This window comes from Cannabis sativa, chromosome 6, assembly GCF_029168945.1.
Source record: "Cannabis sativa cultivar Pink pepper isolate KNU-18-1 chromosome 6, ASM2916894v1, whole genome shotgun sequence".
Taxonomy (NCBI): Eukaryota; Viridiplantae; Streptophyta; class Magnoliopsida; order Rosales; family Cannabaceae; genus Cannabis; species Cannabis sativa.
The window spans coordinates 33,294,967-33,311,121 of NC_083606.1; the positions used below are offsets into that span (position 1 = coordinate 33,294,967).

The following is a 16,155-nucleotide window of genomic DNA, read 5'->3' on the forward strand; positions in this document are numbered from 1 at the left end:
TTTGAATTATTTGGCATTAAAATAATGAAAAAATCAACTTAAAATAGCTACATAGGTGGCCGGCCATAGCATTAGTGGATTGGGCCTTGGGCTTTGCAATTTTGCAATTTTAACACCTTTTGTATCTGATTTTCTCAAAAATGCCAATTTCCTAATTCAAACATTTAAATGCCAATTCTAACTATTTAATAACTATAAATAATTATTAAATAATATTTTCATTTATCATATTTATTAATTGAACCATACAAAGTATCATAATTAACAAATATGCCCCTATAAACTCTTTCTTTACAATTTCGCCCTTACTTAGTGAAAAATTCACAAATAGACATAGTCTAATTTGAGAATTATAATTGATTAATCAAAACCAATTACATGAGTCTTACAAGCAATATTATCTCAACTAGTGGGGGGACCATGGGTCTATATAACCGAGCTTCCAATAAGTAGATTAAGAATTTAGCACTAAAATTCACTAACTTATTAATTCTTCGTTGAATCCACGCATAGAACTTAGAATTACACTCTCAGTATATAGAATGCTCTATATGTTCCACCATATAGACACATCATTAGTTATCCATTGTTATAATCCTAATGTGATCAATGATCCTCTATATGAATGATCTACACTGTAATGGGATTAAATTACCGTTACACCCTACAATGTATTTATTCCTTAAAACACTTGACCCCGTATAAATGATATTTCAGCTTATGTGAAATGAGTACTCCACCATTTATGTTCGTTTGGTCAAGCTCGAAGGAGATCATCCTTTGCTTACTATTCGCCAGATAGAAGCTATAGATTCCATGTTTATGCTAGCGCTCCCACTCAATTGCACTACCGTGTTCCCAAAATGTACGTATCACCCTGACCTAAAAGTAGGCTTAACTAACAAATCAAAGAACACGAATAGCCTTTCAAGATTGAGCCTAATCATAACAGGATTAAGAACATTTGATCTAGGATCAACTAGGCGATATTGACTTGAATAGATATTACGGTAAGTTTAATAAATCTAAGTCAAAGTTCAATATCGGTCCCTTCCGATGCATACCCCATGCATCCAACCTGAGCTTTACTTTAACCAATGCTCTGGAAAGAACATAGTATTTCTCCAAATACAAGTAAACTCTGTTGTAGATTATCATATCAGTAAAACCCTGTGTCTGATAAATCTAGGAAACTTTATTCACATAGTCATGTTTACTTTCCAATGTGTTGACGGCACAATAAACAGGATCAAGTATGTGAAAAGGGTTTCAGATGAATTTATACATTATGTACATATAATCATGAAATAAATCATGTGAACCATGCAACATTAAATGTTATTTCTGATCTATATTAATAAGTAAATCTGATTATATTGAAATGAGTTTTATTTAGGGCATAAAACCCAACAATCTCCACCATTTATCTTCGTTTGGTTAAGCTCGAAGGAAATCATCCTTTACTTCTATTTGCCAGATAGAAGCTATAGATTCCATATTTATGTTAGCGCTCCCACTCAATTGCACTACCGTGTTCTCAAAATGTAAGTATCACCCTGACCCAAAAGTAGGCTTAACTTAACAAATCAAAGAACACGAATAACACTCTTGAGATTGAACCTAACCATATCAGGATTGAGATCATTTGATCTAGGATCAACAGGTGATATTGAATTGAATAGATATTACGGTAAATTTTAACATATCTAATCAAAGTTCATTATCGGTCCCTTCCGATGTATACTCCATACATCCGATACTGGTAAACTTTGCCAATGTCCTGGAAAGGACATAACACTTTTCCAAGGTGTAAGAATACCTATCGCTGATTATACCATGTCAGTCTAAATCCAGTGTTCTGACAAATCAGGGAATAAACTTTTGAACATATGATTAAGATTATATTCCACTGTGCTGACAACACTATAATCTTTAACCAACTCATATGTTCTGGACTTAAAAAGAATTCATACATTATATACATATAATCATGAAATAAATCATGTGAACCATGCAACATAAAATGTTATTTCTGATCTTTATTAATAAGTAAATCTGATTATACGAAATGAGTTTTATTTAGGGCATAAAACCCAACAAAAACTTGTCATGCCATGTGGTAAATTATACTTTTCTTACCTCAAGTTTCAATTCAGATATGTAGGTCGACTTGCTTGGAGTACGATCGATAATCCTGAGTCCTATGTCATAACAATAATAAACTAATAAGCGTTTATCCCAAAATACCGCTTAACAGTTACAAGGACAGCCTAGGATTTCCTACCGATTCTCGTAGTTCAAATACACTAAAATAAAACTTATATTTTAACTCTAAGACATACACCATATGGTAGAGCTTGTCGCACGTTTTGAAATAGTATATAAAACGTCTAAAATGGACACCCGAGTTAAAAGTTATGACAAAAATGCAATTCTAGATCTCACTAGAATTTCTAGAAATGAGAAGTCGTTTTAGCAAAAATGGTAGACTCTTTTTGGGCATGAAAATCTCAAATTTTGCACTCAGCGAAACGCTCCCGAAACCTATCCAAATCATTCAAAACTTCACAGGACACATATATACAATATAGATAACAATCCTTATGTAACAGAAATTAAAATTGAGTCCTTAAATAGAAAACGTCATTAATGTTTAGACTTGAGCTATAAAAAGTTCTAAACTCAATTTCTAACTCAAAATCACCTCAAATTTAACAAGAAAACATTGGAACTAGTCCCATGACTACCTGAGAATAATTCTATAAGGTCAGAACCTCCATAACTATTCTAATTTGTAAGACCCTATACGAAACCAAATGTTTCAAACTTAAAACAGAATTAAATTTTACCTTAAGCTTTTCTCTCTCCAAGAATTGTTATTCTGCTGCTACCGGAGCTTAGATCGCTAGGTTTCAGGTAGAAATTCAAAGAAAATGGATAAGGAGAGATAAGGATTTTGTTAGAGGACGAGAGTTTCATTTCCTTTCGTATGTTTTCTGTTTATAACTTATAATTTATATATACTGTTAACGTTTAATAATAATAATATAATAATTAATAATAATAATAGGAGTAATAGTAAGTATAATAATAATATAATATTAACGATAATTTTTAATTAATGATTATCTTATCTTTTTTTAGCCACTAAGAAATTTCTATTTCTAAGACGTTAAACCAAATTTTGTATACTCCTAATTACCTCAATACCTACACTATCAACTGATCACAATATTTCCATCAATTCTATCAATTAAGTTTGTTATGACATTTTTGGTCACAATCGAGTCTCCAAGGTCACCAAAATTAAAAAAAAAAAATATTACACGCTAATAACTCGTATTATATTCACATGTTCCGTATAAATCTCCATAATTTATAAATTACGCTTATTTATCCACTTATAAAAAATTTTAAATTTACATTGAACTAGATTAGTAGGATCAGAATCTCACTTATTATCTGATTAACCCAAAATATAAATATAAATCCTAATTATTTACCATTAGGCTTATCGAGATATTATTGTAATGATGATATTTTTTCACTACAACAAAAGGGACTTTTTATCCCACTTTTTACATCCGATAAAATAAAAAGTGGGATAAAAACTTTTGATCCCACTTTTTCATTTGGAACCTTAAATAAATGTTAGGAACAAGGGCCTTGTTTGGCAATCAGACAAAAAGGGTGTTGGAAAGGAGATTTTTATGCATTTGCCAAACGCAACCTTAGCATTTTAAGTGGGACTTTTTATCCCGATTTTTATGTAAAAACTGGGATAAAAAGTCCCACCCTATTTTTTTTATAGCTACACATATATAAGGCACATTTAGATTTAGGGTTTCATTTAATATGTTCTCTTCTGCCGCTCTCTCTCTCTCTCTCTCTCTCTCTCTCTCTCTCTCTCTCTCTCTCTCTCTCTCTCTCTCTCTCTCTCTCTCTCTCTCTCTCTCTCTCTTTCTCCAGTTTGTAAGCCTATCTCTCTCCATGTTCTCTCTTCGCCTCTCTCTCTCTCTCTCTCTCTCTCTCTCTCTCTCCATGCTCTCTCTTCCTTTGCTCTCTCTCTCTCTCTCTCTCTCTCTCTCTCTCTCTCTCTCTCTCTCTCTCTCTCTCTCTCTCTCTCTCTCTCTCTCTCTCTCTCTCTCTCTCTCTCTCTCTCTCTCTCTCTCTCTCTCTCTCTCTCTCTCTCGCCGCATGAAGGACCAACCCAACCAGCCACCTTTCTCTGGCCACAAATGACCCAACAGAGGGCAAATTTGAGCCCCATACCCTCCAAAACCTCCAGGTATTATTTCATCTTGTTCTTTTTTTTTTTTTTGCTAAAACTCGGATTGTCAGTCATCATTTTGGATCTCTCTCCTTTCTTTTCTCAGGTTGATAGAGCTGATCTGTGGCCATTCGTCGGTCACGGTGCCTCTAGGATCTTGGCGTTTCGTGGTGCACGAAGCTTCGTTATTGGTGGTCCTTGATGGGGTTTTTTTTATGATGTGAACCCTTGATGATGTACTAATTTGTACATTTTGATATAAATTTTTAGAATCTGATTGTAAAAATTGTTTCAAGGAACTAAAATAATTTTTTTTGGATTTTATTTTTTATTATTATTTTGACTTTTAATCCCGGTTATTTCATAAAATCGGGATAAAAAGGTCTTTTTATCACAGTTTTTATGTAATAACTGGGATTAAAAGTCTCTTTTTATCCTGATTTTATGTAACAATCGGGACAAAAAGTCTGCCTTTTATCCTAAATTTTCAAAGACTTTTTATACCCACTGGCATATATCCCAATTTTTATTTTAGCGAAAACCGTGATAAAAAGCCTTAAAAACTGGGATTAAAGGCCTTTGTTTGTAGTAGTGTTTAATTAAATTTAAGAGTATAGGAAAAAAGTAAATTTTCGAGTGATTAAGCTATTTGGAGCTTAGGGATCGGGAGCTTAGTTGCGTTTCTCTTGGAGAAAGTTTGACGATCCTGACGAGGTCGGGACCAAATTTTATTATTTGACTTAATTTTATATGTGTTGAATAACATTTGATATGTTTAAATTTTATTGATTTGTATAAAACATTTGAATTCAAAACTTAATCTGCATATTTTTCTTGACTGTTATGGGGCACTGAGTGCCAAATATATTTTTGTATATAATTATGCATGAAACTATTGATTTTTGGGTTTTATCCCGTTATAGTTGTTATGCTTTTGAATTTTCTAAAATAAAGGGAATATGTACTTTTGCTATTCTTGTTGGTTGTATTTGGTTTTACTAATGAGAGCTAAATTTATCATGACTTTTTCATATTTTTTTATTTCACAACTTAGTCTTATGTCATTATGGGTAGATCAGGTGTGCACTCACTTGTAGATGTAAGCGAATTAAATCTGAGCTCTAGTATTATGGTAGTTATGAAGCACAATTAACCAGTTTAGGATGTTGTTTTCTATGGCATTGAGAGTAAGGTGTTTATTTCTTGTGATTATTATATTTGTGGTCTCTTTATTTTGTTTATATATGTTGATTATGAGATGTTTTATTTTAAAAGCTAACCATAGAAGGGTTTTTGTTAAATTACTGGTCATCTAATATTAGTTATTTTTCTACTCGACTTTACAAACTCACCCCATTATATCTTTTTCTAGGAATTCAGTTTGGTACTTGTAGATGTGAGATGAATAACGATGAGATTAGCTAAGTCCTATTTTAATAATTGTTTTCTTTTAAAGATTATTTATGTATCTAAATTTTGAATGGATGGTTTGTATCACTTAAATTGTTAAGCAAAAGTTAGAAATGAGTAATATGATGGATACTAAGTATTATTTAAATTATTAATTTAACTATTTGGTGACTACATAATTGTGTGGATATTATTATTGGGTATATATATAATGACAAACGATCCTACTTTATTACTAATATTTTTATTTATTATAATTCACTACTTAAATTCTTACTTTTACTCACAACAAAACTTATAACTAAATGTAAAATAGTTGTGATTAATTATAAACCATCATTCCTATGTTGTGATTAAAAGATGTGTGGCTAAAGATATTAGTCACAAAAATTAAAATTTTTTGTGACTAAATGTACGTACTTTTTTGTAACTAAAACTAAATTAGTGACAAATTGTATCTAAATAGTATGTTTTAGTGTTAAGTAATTTTTTGTTGTAACTAAAAGGCATGTTTAGTTACAAAAAAATTATATTATGATCAAAAAATTGTCACTAAAAGTTCTTTTATTATTATTTGTATTGAAAAGTTATTCCATTATTATAAATATTTATTCTATATAATTTTGTAATATAAATTAAAAGATTATTTGTAAGTATTATTATTTTCCAATAAGAGTTAAAATACTATATTTGACAACCTAAATTATGGATATTATATCCGTCTAGGGATCGAGTGATGACATACACAGTGTCACATAAAAAAAAAAAAAAAAAAAAAATCAAACTAGACAATGGATCCGATAAAAAAAAGGCAGACCCCAATTATATATAGTTCTAACATAAAAGTCATAGATATATGAGAAATAAAATTAAATGGACAACACATTAATTATTCCATAGATTTCATGGACAAATAACATATGAATACAATCATAGAAGATTAGCTTCAATATTTTAAGTGTTTATATGTTAATATCAAGAGACACATTAATTTAACTTATTTTATTACATTTCTTCACCATTATACCACACAGCGGCAATAATTTAACCTCAGGAAAACAGCATTATAGTATTAAACATTGACTCGATCGGTACTTAATAATAAGATAAATATATATATATGGTGGACCAAGACTTGTAATAAGTCTCAGCGTCGTCGAAACTAACCAGAAACCTTCTCTGAGAAATAATTACGAAAGTACAACGTACGTTGAACCCAGAAAAAGTGGATCAAAAACTTATTCCTTAGACTATATATGTTATGAACCTTGATCACGTGTATTATTACTTGTTCACAACTCATAATATATATTTATATATTTATATATAATGACACTCAGGTTACTTGTCATCATCAGTATTACACTTTTCGCAATATATCAAGCCATTTCAAAAAATGAAGGTGAAACACATTATATCCAGGATTCAATTAGTTTCATATAATATTATGTCCAAACTCATTCATTATTAATTATATATTTATCCAATGTATTTTGCAGCAAAAAGTTGTGATTGAAGTGGACATGAAGAACAATAAGCACCGGTCCAAGGCCTTAGAGATAGCTCTTCTGAAAAATGGTAGGCTTGTAATTCTTTCATAACAAATTTCTTATAATGAATATATGGTTACTTTTTTTTCTCTTTCTGTTTCTTCAACTTTTACGTGGTTTTAGGTGTTGTCTCAGTGGCTTTTAGAGGGGAAAGGAAAAATCAACTTGAAATAATTGGAGAAGGAATTGTTGATGCAACTGGCATAGCTGAAAATTTGAGAAAGAAGGTTGGGTTTGCAAAATTAGTGAGCGTGGAACAGCTCAATTAAATATCAACTTCAAAAGAAAACAAATTAAAAAAGAGATAAAAGAAAGATGGAGCTGGTCTTCAGCCTTGAACTGTACAATGTTCTTAGTCCAATTGTAATTTTTAATCGGTCACAATTTCCATACATATATTTCGTTGTATGTTCCAAACATTATGAATAACTTTCATTAATTAATAATGAACCATTATTAATATAGAGTTTACGTTATGGCATTTTTTCACATGAAGAGTCTCTTATGAACAATGATATGCATAAAGACTAACATACATAGATGTTGCAGCTTTGTGAATTTCCTAATCATAAATAATTAACATGTTTCTATTTGCTCATATATAGTGCTTTCAATCACTACATCCATGAGGCATATGAGCATTAATTAAGCACACTATTCTGAATCATGGTCATCTTGTCTTTAAGTTCTAATGCCATGAAAAATTGAGTTTTAAACCTCGTGTAAATTTTCGTTTATGGATTTAAATTTGTGTGTTTGATTAGTTTACCTGCTTATGGGTTTATTTTCTTCTTAGCTTATATCATACTACATGATAGTTTATTTGCAATAATATGATAACATTATATGTTATTGCAAATGTAATATTACAAAAGAGTGGTACTTTTGTTGTGCATACATTTTGGTACCATTAATATCTTTATTAATTCCCAATTAAGCAATGAAAAGTTTAAAAATGAGATGGATGTGAGTAGTGAGTTCACCATTTTCAATTCATCAAGTGTTCGAGCATCTTCAAATCCACTTAGGCATCCAATGGTAAATATTAAATTTGGTGTTAAATCTACACCAAAATAATAGAATTTTAACACTAAATTTTTTTCTATTCCAATCACAACACTAAAAATTACACTAAAATTAAATTTTTTATTATTATATTTTTTTTATTATATTATAAATAAACATAAATAATATATGTACAAAAAATTTACTTATAAATATATTATTTATATATTAAAAAGTAATAAAAATATATTTAGTGTAGTGTGTCACAATGGGACGTACACTATAGACAATGTTATAAATAGGAAAGGTTTTAGAGTGTGGTTGGAATGAATTTGGTGTAAATTTTTTACAAATTTAGCATTTTAGTGTTCCATTAGAGTTTGGCCTTAGAAACCTTTTATCTTATATATATATATATATGGTAGGACCTAGCAAAAGTTTCCTACCGGTAGGGAACTTTTTTTTACCATTGATTTTAGATCATGTGGTTATTATGATGTAAGGTGTATACTCTTACGATAAGACTGCTTGTATATTAAAATTTTATATATATATTATAATAATGTTTATTTTTTAAAAAAATAATATTAACAATTAAAAAATTTATTAATTTTTATTTTGAATTATTATTATTTTTTAAATATTACTCTGAATTATTTTTATATCGGTATTTATTTTTCAAAAAATAATTTTTTTTTCTAAACTTATTTTTTTAGCTTCTTATTTTTTTTGGCTTTTCATAATTTATTGCAAGTTTTTTTTTTTATGTTTACATCTAGTCTTTTCTTTATTTTTCTTTTAGGTTGTGCATAGTTTTGGTGTTATTGACTATTTTTTCAGTGGTTTTTATCTTGTTGTTGTTTGACTGCTCTTTTGAGACGCCACTTATCAAAAAAAAGAAAAAAAAATCGATTAGATATTATTTTTTCTACCAAAAAAATTGAGTTTAGGATAAGCAAGTTAGTACAGTTCCAATTAAAGAGCATCTAAAATCATTCAAGCCATCATACATCAAAAAAAAAAATTGAAAATAAATATCTATATAAAAATAATTTAAATTAATTTTAGAAAATAATAATAATAATTAAAAAATAAAAATTAATAAATTTTTTAATTATTAATGTAATTTTATTTTTTAAAAATAAATATATTATTAAATATTATTATAATATGTATAAAGTTTTAATTGTATACAAGCAGTCCTATAGTAAGAGTATATATATTTTACATCATAATAACTACAAGATCTAAAATCAACGCTAAAAAAAAAAAGTTCTCTACCAGTAGGGAACTTTTGCTAGGTCCTACCATAGTATTACCCGATATATATCAAGTTTGTTAACATATTTCCATTTGAAAGCTTCTGTACAATTTCAGAAACCACAATACGAAAAGGTATTCTTCTCAAGATCACCAAGCTCAGCCTGCTGAATTTCCAAAATATGCTTTGTTGTGTAGTTTTTCTGTTAATTGTATACTTAATAAAAAGTGACTGTTGTTCAAAAAAATAAAAAGTTACTTTGACTCTATATATTACTAAAATAAAAAAAAAAAAAAAAATTGAATCATAATTATATAACATTGACATTTATTTTTTTATTTTTTGTAACTTTGACATTTAAGAAGCTTGGCAGAAAATATAATAAAAATAAAAATAATATTAATAAAATGATCAATTGGCACATAACATGATAAAATAACAATAAGTGAATAGTCAGCTCATTCTTTAAGACTTCATGAACAAGAATCATGTGAAGATTACTTGCACTTTTTAAAGTACTCAAATTACTTCAAAGCATTTGACTTACACCTCTTCACTATTACAATTTTCGCTGTATCAGGGATTCTTTACAAAGAAAGAAGAATTTCGTATTTGAATAATATTGACTCGGTACTTACTATTTAATTCAAGTATTGTTGACTTCTAAGAAAAAACTTAGAAAAAACTACCATGGCATGTAATTTGACAGAGTATAATAAATTGCAAAACCCAGAAATAGTGGATCAAAAACTTTGTTCTTAGCCTATTATTAACAAACAACAATCACATGTTTAACAACTTGTAATGTTACAAGTCTTCGAAGTTCGAACCATATAAAATATAATGTCATTCAGTTTTCATTGTGCAGAAAGTCCTAACCATTACATTTCAGTTACATAAAGCAGTCTACAGAGGAATAACAAAATTTTTTTTGGCGGGCCTGAAAAATGATGGTATGATTAAACTAACTTCATTTTTTAAAAAACTATATATATTAAATTTCTTCATTCAGTTTGATGCTCATCTTCTTCTGTCTATCATATTCAAAAATAATTTGGAGTCAAAGATTCCTCAAATGTATTTATCAATGAATGTTTGCAGCAAAAAGTAATCATTGAGGTGAAGATGAAATGCAAGAAATGTCGGTCCAAGGCCTTGGCGATAGCAGTTGGGAAGAAAGGTCCCTATCATCTCTTGAGAAACATATTTAATTTAAAAGAAATTCAAATTAGATTCATCCATTCTTATCAATGGAGAGAAAGAAAGACATGATTGGCCTGTTTTTGTTCTTATCTTTGTGTTTCTTTGTATTGTTTTTAGGTGTTACCTCAGTAGCTTTCAAGGGGGAAAGCAAAAATCAAATAGAAGTAATTGGAGAGGGAATTGTTGATGCAGCTGGCTTGGCAGAAATGTTGAGGAAAAAGGTTGGCTATGCAAACTTAGTGAGTGTGGAAGAAGTCAGAGAAAGGTGAATGTTTGAACAAAAGAAAAAATAAAGTAGAGGTGACACCTCTTGAGTCTTGAGCCTGCAAAGTGTACAATGCTGAAAATTATTCTCTCCCCAAAGTAGCTTGAGTTTAATCTTTTTTCTTATCCATATGTGCCTTTGTACTGTGTACATTTAAAATTGTGAAATGTTTATTTGTTAAGAGAGCTATCGTCAAGAAAATGCATTTGGTGGGCAAGTAAGACTTTCAAATTTCAATTAAAATAAAATTAAAAAAGTTAAAGAAAAAAATGGGGAATGAGAAAACTTTTTGATCTATTAGTATACTACAAATATGGTGCAGTTATTATACTTTATTGGAAACAATAATTAGTTCCTTTCAACAAAATAAAAAATAAAAGAAACAATTATTAGTTTAACATTCATATTGCCACCCCCAGAAAAACTAATAACTTTTAAGCAAAAGGGAAAAAGTCAAAAGAACAAGTCAGTGGTGGGAATGCAATATGTTCATTGTTTAAAGTTAAAATGTTTTTCAAGTAAGAAAACAGTGTTCCTTTATTGTGAACAGTAAATTAAGCTGCTTAATTAGTTTTGGTATGTTCACAGCCATCTCCTTGCACATTTACAAATATTTCTAACATATTGGGTGATGGAAACATTGCTGTACTGAAAACAGAGTTTTTCAGGCTCTCGAAATAAGAATGTACAAAAGCAAGTAGATTTGTACACTATTTTACAACTCGTTTCTCCACATTGTGCTTCACAATCTTGGGGTCAAGTATTAATAAGGAATGTTTTTGTGTTTGGCTGCCTTGAGATAGTTGCAAATTCAGGTTTTACTAATAACTATTAGCAATAACTGTGCCACATACCTATATCATGTAAAGGGGGCTATCCGTATAGGTGGGCCTCCTAGCTAGTATGGCCTTCAAAGTTTTGATACTTGAAAATAAATAAATAAATAAATAAAATTAAAATCAAAATCAAAATCGGGTGTGGTGTGGTGTAGGTCAAACAAGAACTTCCAAGATAGTAATTAAAAATCAATATCTTTGTTTTCCCTCCATTGTCATTTCTGTCCAACAACTTAATGACAAAACAAAAAGTTGAAACGAAGAAAAGAATGAATGAAAGAAAGAAAGAATATGAGGTTGAGTTTTTCTCTCTATATATAAATGGACTTTTTGGTTGCCATATAAGAAATGGTAAATAATTCTCATTTCTCTTCTGTCTATGAAAAACCACAACCAGAAAACATTTTCAATGAAATCCCACTTATGCTTTTTATCAACATCCACTAAAAATGGAAGAGAAGAGAGAATATCTAAAGGTAAAAATAATAACAAGATATATCCCACCAAAAATCCTCAACAAAAGAGGCAACATCTTCTCCAAAGCCAAAGCAACTCTTTAAAGACAAAACGACAGAACATCACCTATCTATTTATTCCTCTTAAAAAGCTTTCCAAAAGCTAAGTTCCACACCTTCATTTGGACTCTCTTCCACACCATTTTCCTTCAACTGAGTCTTTTGGCCTCTCCCCTGACATCCCACCAAACCCAACTCCCTTATATTAGTCACAAAACTCTGCCTTCTTGGACTTTGTACCCCAGCTGCGGATTCTCTATTTTCATTTCATAGTTTGCATCATCAGAATCTATTTGTAGTCATTTATTATTATAATTATTTTTATTCTAAAATGATTTCTTTTCAAATTATCCACTTCCTATATATAGCAATGCAATCTAAATGTCCTCCTTAGAAATCAATCAAACTTTTTTATACACTAGTCAGTCCTATTATACATTGACCAAGTTTCTTAGTACTCTCCTTTTTACCATTCTTCAAATGGCCACAAAGAATTGTAGTGATGGCACTTCTCATCATTCCTCCATTGCGTTGCTACAAGAGAGGTTTAGGCAATTGCAGAGAGCAAAGGAGATGAGGGAAGAGAAAGAGCTTCTAAGATTGTTGTCCGAATCGGAGAGAAGTAATCCGACTACAACGAAACGTTACGAGGCAGCAGCAGCAGCAGCAGCAGGGTTTTCTTTCCATTCTGAGTCTCTTCTTCCTCATAGTCATAGTCATAGACCACCTTCTCATCATCAAAGCTCTATCTACCACCTTCAACCAAACTTGCAAAGCAAGCATGGTGGTAATCTTCAAACCAGTACTGATCACACCACTTCAATCATTGGAAACATTACCTCCACAAGTGCAGCCATCAACAATAATAGATCGTATAATTTGGATGGTTCAGATGTAGACACCTCTCTTCACCTGTGAAATTAAAAAAACTATATATCAATTTTATTAAGATGTGGTTTGTGGGCTTGTATATTTATTCTGTATTAGTTATATATGTCATTTTGTTTTTAAAATGTATTATCTTTCAGGGAGAGATATGAGTAATGCAGCTAATATATATTATTATAAGTATATGTACTTGTACTTGGAGCATCATATTGATACTCTAATGTTCACCATAGTTCATATATTCTCACGGACTATGTGAACCACTCAATAAAATATATTTGCTACTTTTCTAAAAAAAAAGTAAAAATTAATTAGAAAAATCTATTATTTTGAGCCAAACCATTACAATAAAAGTAATTAGAGATGGTTGAGTTTTGTAGAAGCTTCAAAAATATTTTAATAATATGATTAGCTAGCATTGTCTAGAATATTATAGTTGGTTTCTTTTTAGTAGTATAAATAGGAACCTTGGGTACTCAAGTTATATATCCAATAACAGTATTTCAAAGCGTGCCCAAAAGAGTTTGAGTGTAAACAAAGTGTCTAATTGAGTTATATACAAGTGTATTGTAAAAGGGTCTAGTAGTTAATAAAAGTGTGAGGGCTTGGTGTGTTTGTTAAGATAAAGTGTTTAGGGCTTGGCGTAATTACTTTTTCAATAATAAAGTAATTACGTTTTTTCCGTGTTGTGTTATCCTACAAGTAGTATTAGAGTTGAGTCGGTTTATACCAAGAGTCATTTGTTAAGTATCTTAGAGTGGTCGTGTGCGGCTTAGTACTACAGTGCTTGCATGAAGGATGACCTTCAAGTGGTCGGTAGAATTATGAAACTTAACAATCAAAATTACAACACGTGGTCGATGCACATGGAGGCATATCTCCAAGGTAAAGAGTTGTGGGAGATCGTTGGTGGCAATGAAGTCACACAACTACTTTGAAAAAATGGAAGATTAAAGCGAGCAAAGTCATGTTCGCGATTCAAACTACAATTGAAGATGAAATATTCGAGCACATTACGTCGACGAAGACATTGAATGAAGCGTGGAATACTTTGGCATCATTGTTGTGATGGATTTTCTAGTTCACAAGTATACACATCGTTTACATGTAATATACTCACAAGAGTGAGGTCACGTTTGGCATCATTGTTGTTATGGATTTTCTAATTTACAAGTATACGTATCGTATACATGTAATAGACTCACAAGAGTGAGGTCGTGTAGTTATTTATCAAACAGTGTAATTTTTAATTCTATTTGGTGATAAAAATAAGAAAAAATGTTTAAAATTTATTGACAAACAAAACAAATAAATTAAAGTACAATTTAACAATGATTAAAGATTACGGTGATTAATTTTAATTGAATCTAATTTATGTGGTTTAGTATAATTCAATTCCTAAAATTTAAATTTGGGGATTTACTAAAAAAAAAACTTATATTCTGGCTAGGGCATATATATATATCTCAACTTATATGTAAATTTTCCACTCTCGTGATAAATTTAACAAATAGGAGGCATTAAGCATGAAAATCTTAAATGCTACATAAACTATATAGGTTTTTCTCATGCTATATCAAAATCTGTGTCTATTTCACATTACATAATCAATACTCACTTCTTAGATTCCGTATTGATATCAGAAACAGTAAATTGATGGACATGTAATTAAAAAAAAATTAAGAACGAATGAAATATATACACAAAGAAAATTAGAGAAGAATTCAATCACATTAAACAAAAATAAAGTATCAAACAATCTCTATTAAAAACCCTAATTCAAAGTCTAGCTACTCCTATTCATTGTAAATAACTACCAACAATTGATTAAGAACATAATAAAACAAAGGAAAAGAAAGAATTCTTCAAAAAATAATTGATGAAAGTCTCCAAAACCGTTTCTTTATTCCAATTTTCGTCCTTAATAATTGTTACTTTGAAAAGTGTAAAAGTGGTTATTTATATAATTTTTCAATAGAGTTTCAACCCTAAAACTTGTCAATTAAAGCAGATGGGCCACGATATTGGATATACATGTCGCAGCCCGTATCTTTTTACAAGCCTAAGAAAATTCTAGAAATATTAGGCGGGTGGCGACATGCTCTTGCAGTGCTGCAGCCCTTGAAGCTTCTTTTTCAACAAAGGCCAACCAAGGATTCCATGTCTCTAACAGTCATGACACCCTTTATGGTCGACGGTCATCCCAACGGTCATCATTTTACATATTCTTAATTAATTTAGTCCCTGTATTTTTTAGCCACGTGTTGCTAATCTTGACACGTCATCGTCGTTAAATTTTAAATAAACATATACCACTATTATACATAACAAACTAAAAAATAAATATCATCAAAGAATAATAATATACTATACAATAAAATAAAAATATATTGTACAACAAAATCTATATACCAACAACCCGCAATAACTCATAAAAAAATTTAAAAAAAATCGACAATAACTTCAAATAAAAAAAAATTTAACAAAACTAATATAGACATACTATAATTTTTAACAAATCTATGATTTGGGCCATTTATCATTTCATCTATATTCAAATTCAATCATAAAAAAAAAAAAAAAAAAAAAAAAAAAAACATAATTGACCTTAAATTTTATATTAGATTTTAAACTTAATTTTTTGAAAATCGAGGGTTGATTAATCTTTTTTATTTATTTATTTATTTTTTGGATCAAAAGTATGATTAGGGGACTATTTTTTTTTTTACCGTGGATCACCCATATACTACTTTTTCACATTTATTTTTTCTCTTTTTACGATTTTTTATTTTGGTTTTTTATTTTTATTTTTTACGATTTAAGTTGCTCTATTGTTTGCTATCTAGATTGTTGTGTGGGTTGCAATGTAGATTGCAGTTTGAATTAGATTACGACTTAAATTGTTCCGTTAATTGTACTATTTATTTTGTAAAAATACTTTAAAATGTATAA

At 29.7% G+C, this 16,155-nt stretch overlaps 2 protein-coding genes across 2 annotated transcripts; both read left to right on the plus strand.

The window, feature by feature from the left end:
• The first annotated feature begins 6,919 nt into the window (after positions 1–6,919).
• LOC133039464 (heavy metal-associated isoprenylated plant protein 47-like) lies at positions 6,920–7,693 on the plus strand. The gene is made up of 3 exons (XM_061118381.1): positions 6,920–7,082; positions 7,180–7,258; positions 7,354–7,693. Exons 1-3 carry the CDS (start codon positions 7,077–7,079, stop codon positions 7,497–7,499), a joined length of 231 nt encoding a protein of 76 aa, XP_060974364.1. The 5' UTR covers positions 6,920–7,076; the 3' UTR covers positions 7,500–7,693.
• A 2,572-nt stretch (positions 7,694–10,265) lies between these two features.
• Positions 10,266–11,158, plus strand: LOC115724925 (heavy metal-associated isoprenylated plant protein 46-like). Its single transcript, XM_030654297.2, has 3 exons — positions 10,266–10,449; positions 10,598–10,676; positions 10,817–11,158. Exons 1-3 carry the CDS (start codon positions 10,444–10,446, stop codon positions 10,966–10,968), a joined length of 237 nt encoding a protein of 78 aa, XP_030510157.1. The 5' UTR covers positions 10,266–10,443; the 3' UTR covers positions 10,969–11,158.
• Positions 11,159–16,155: the final 4,997 nt, after the last annotated feature.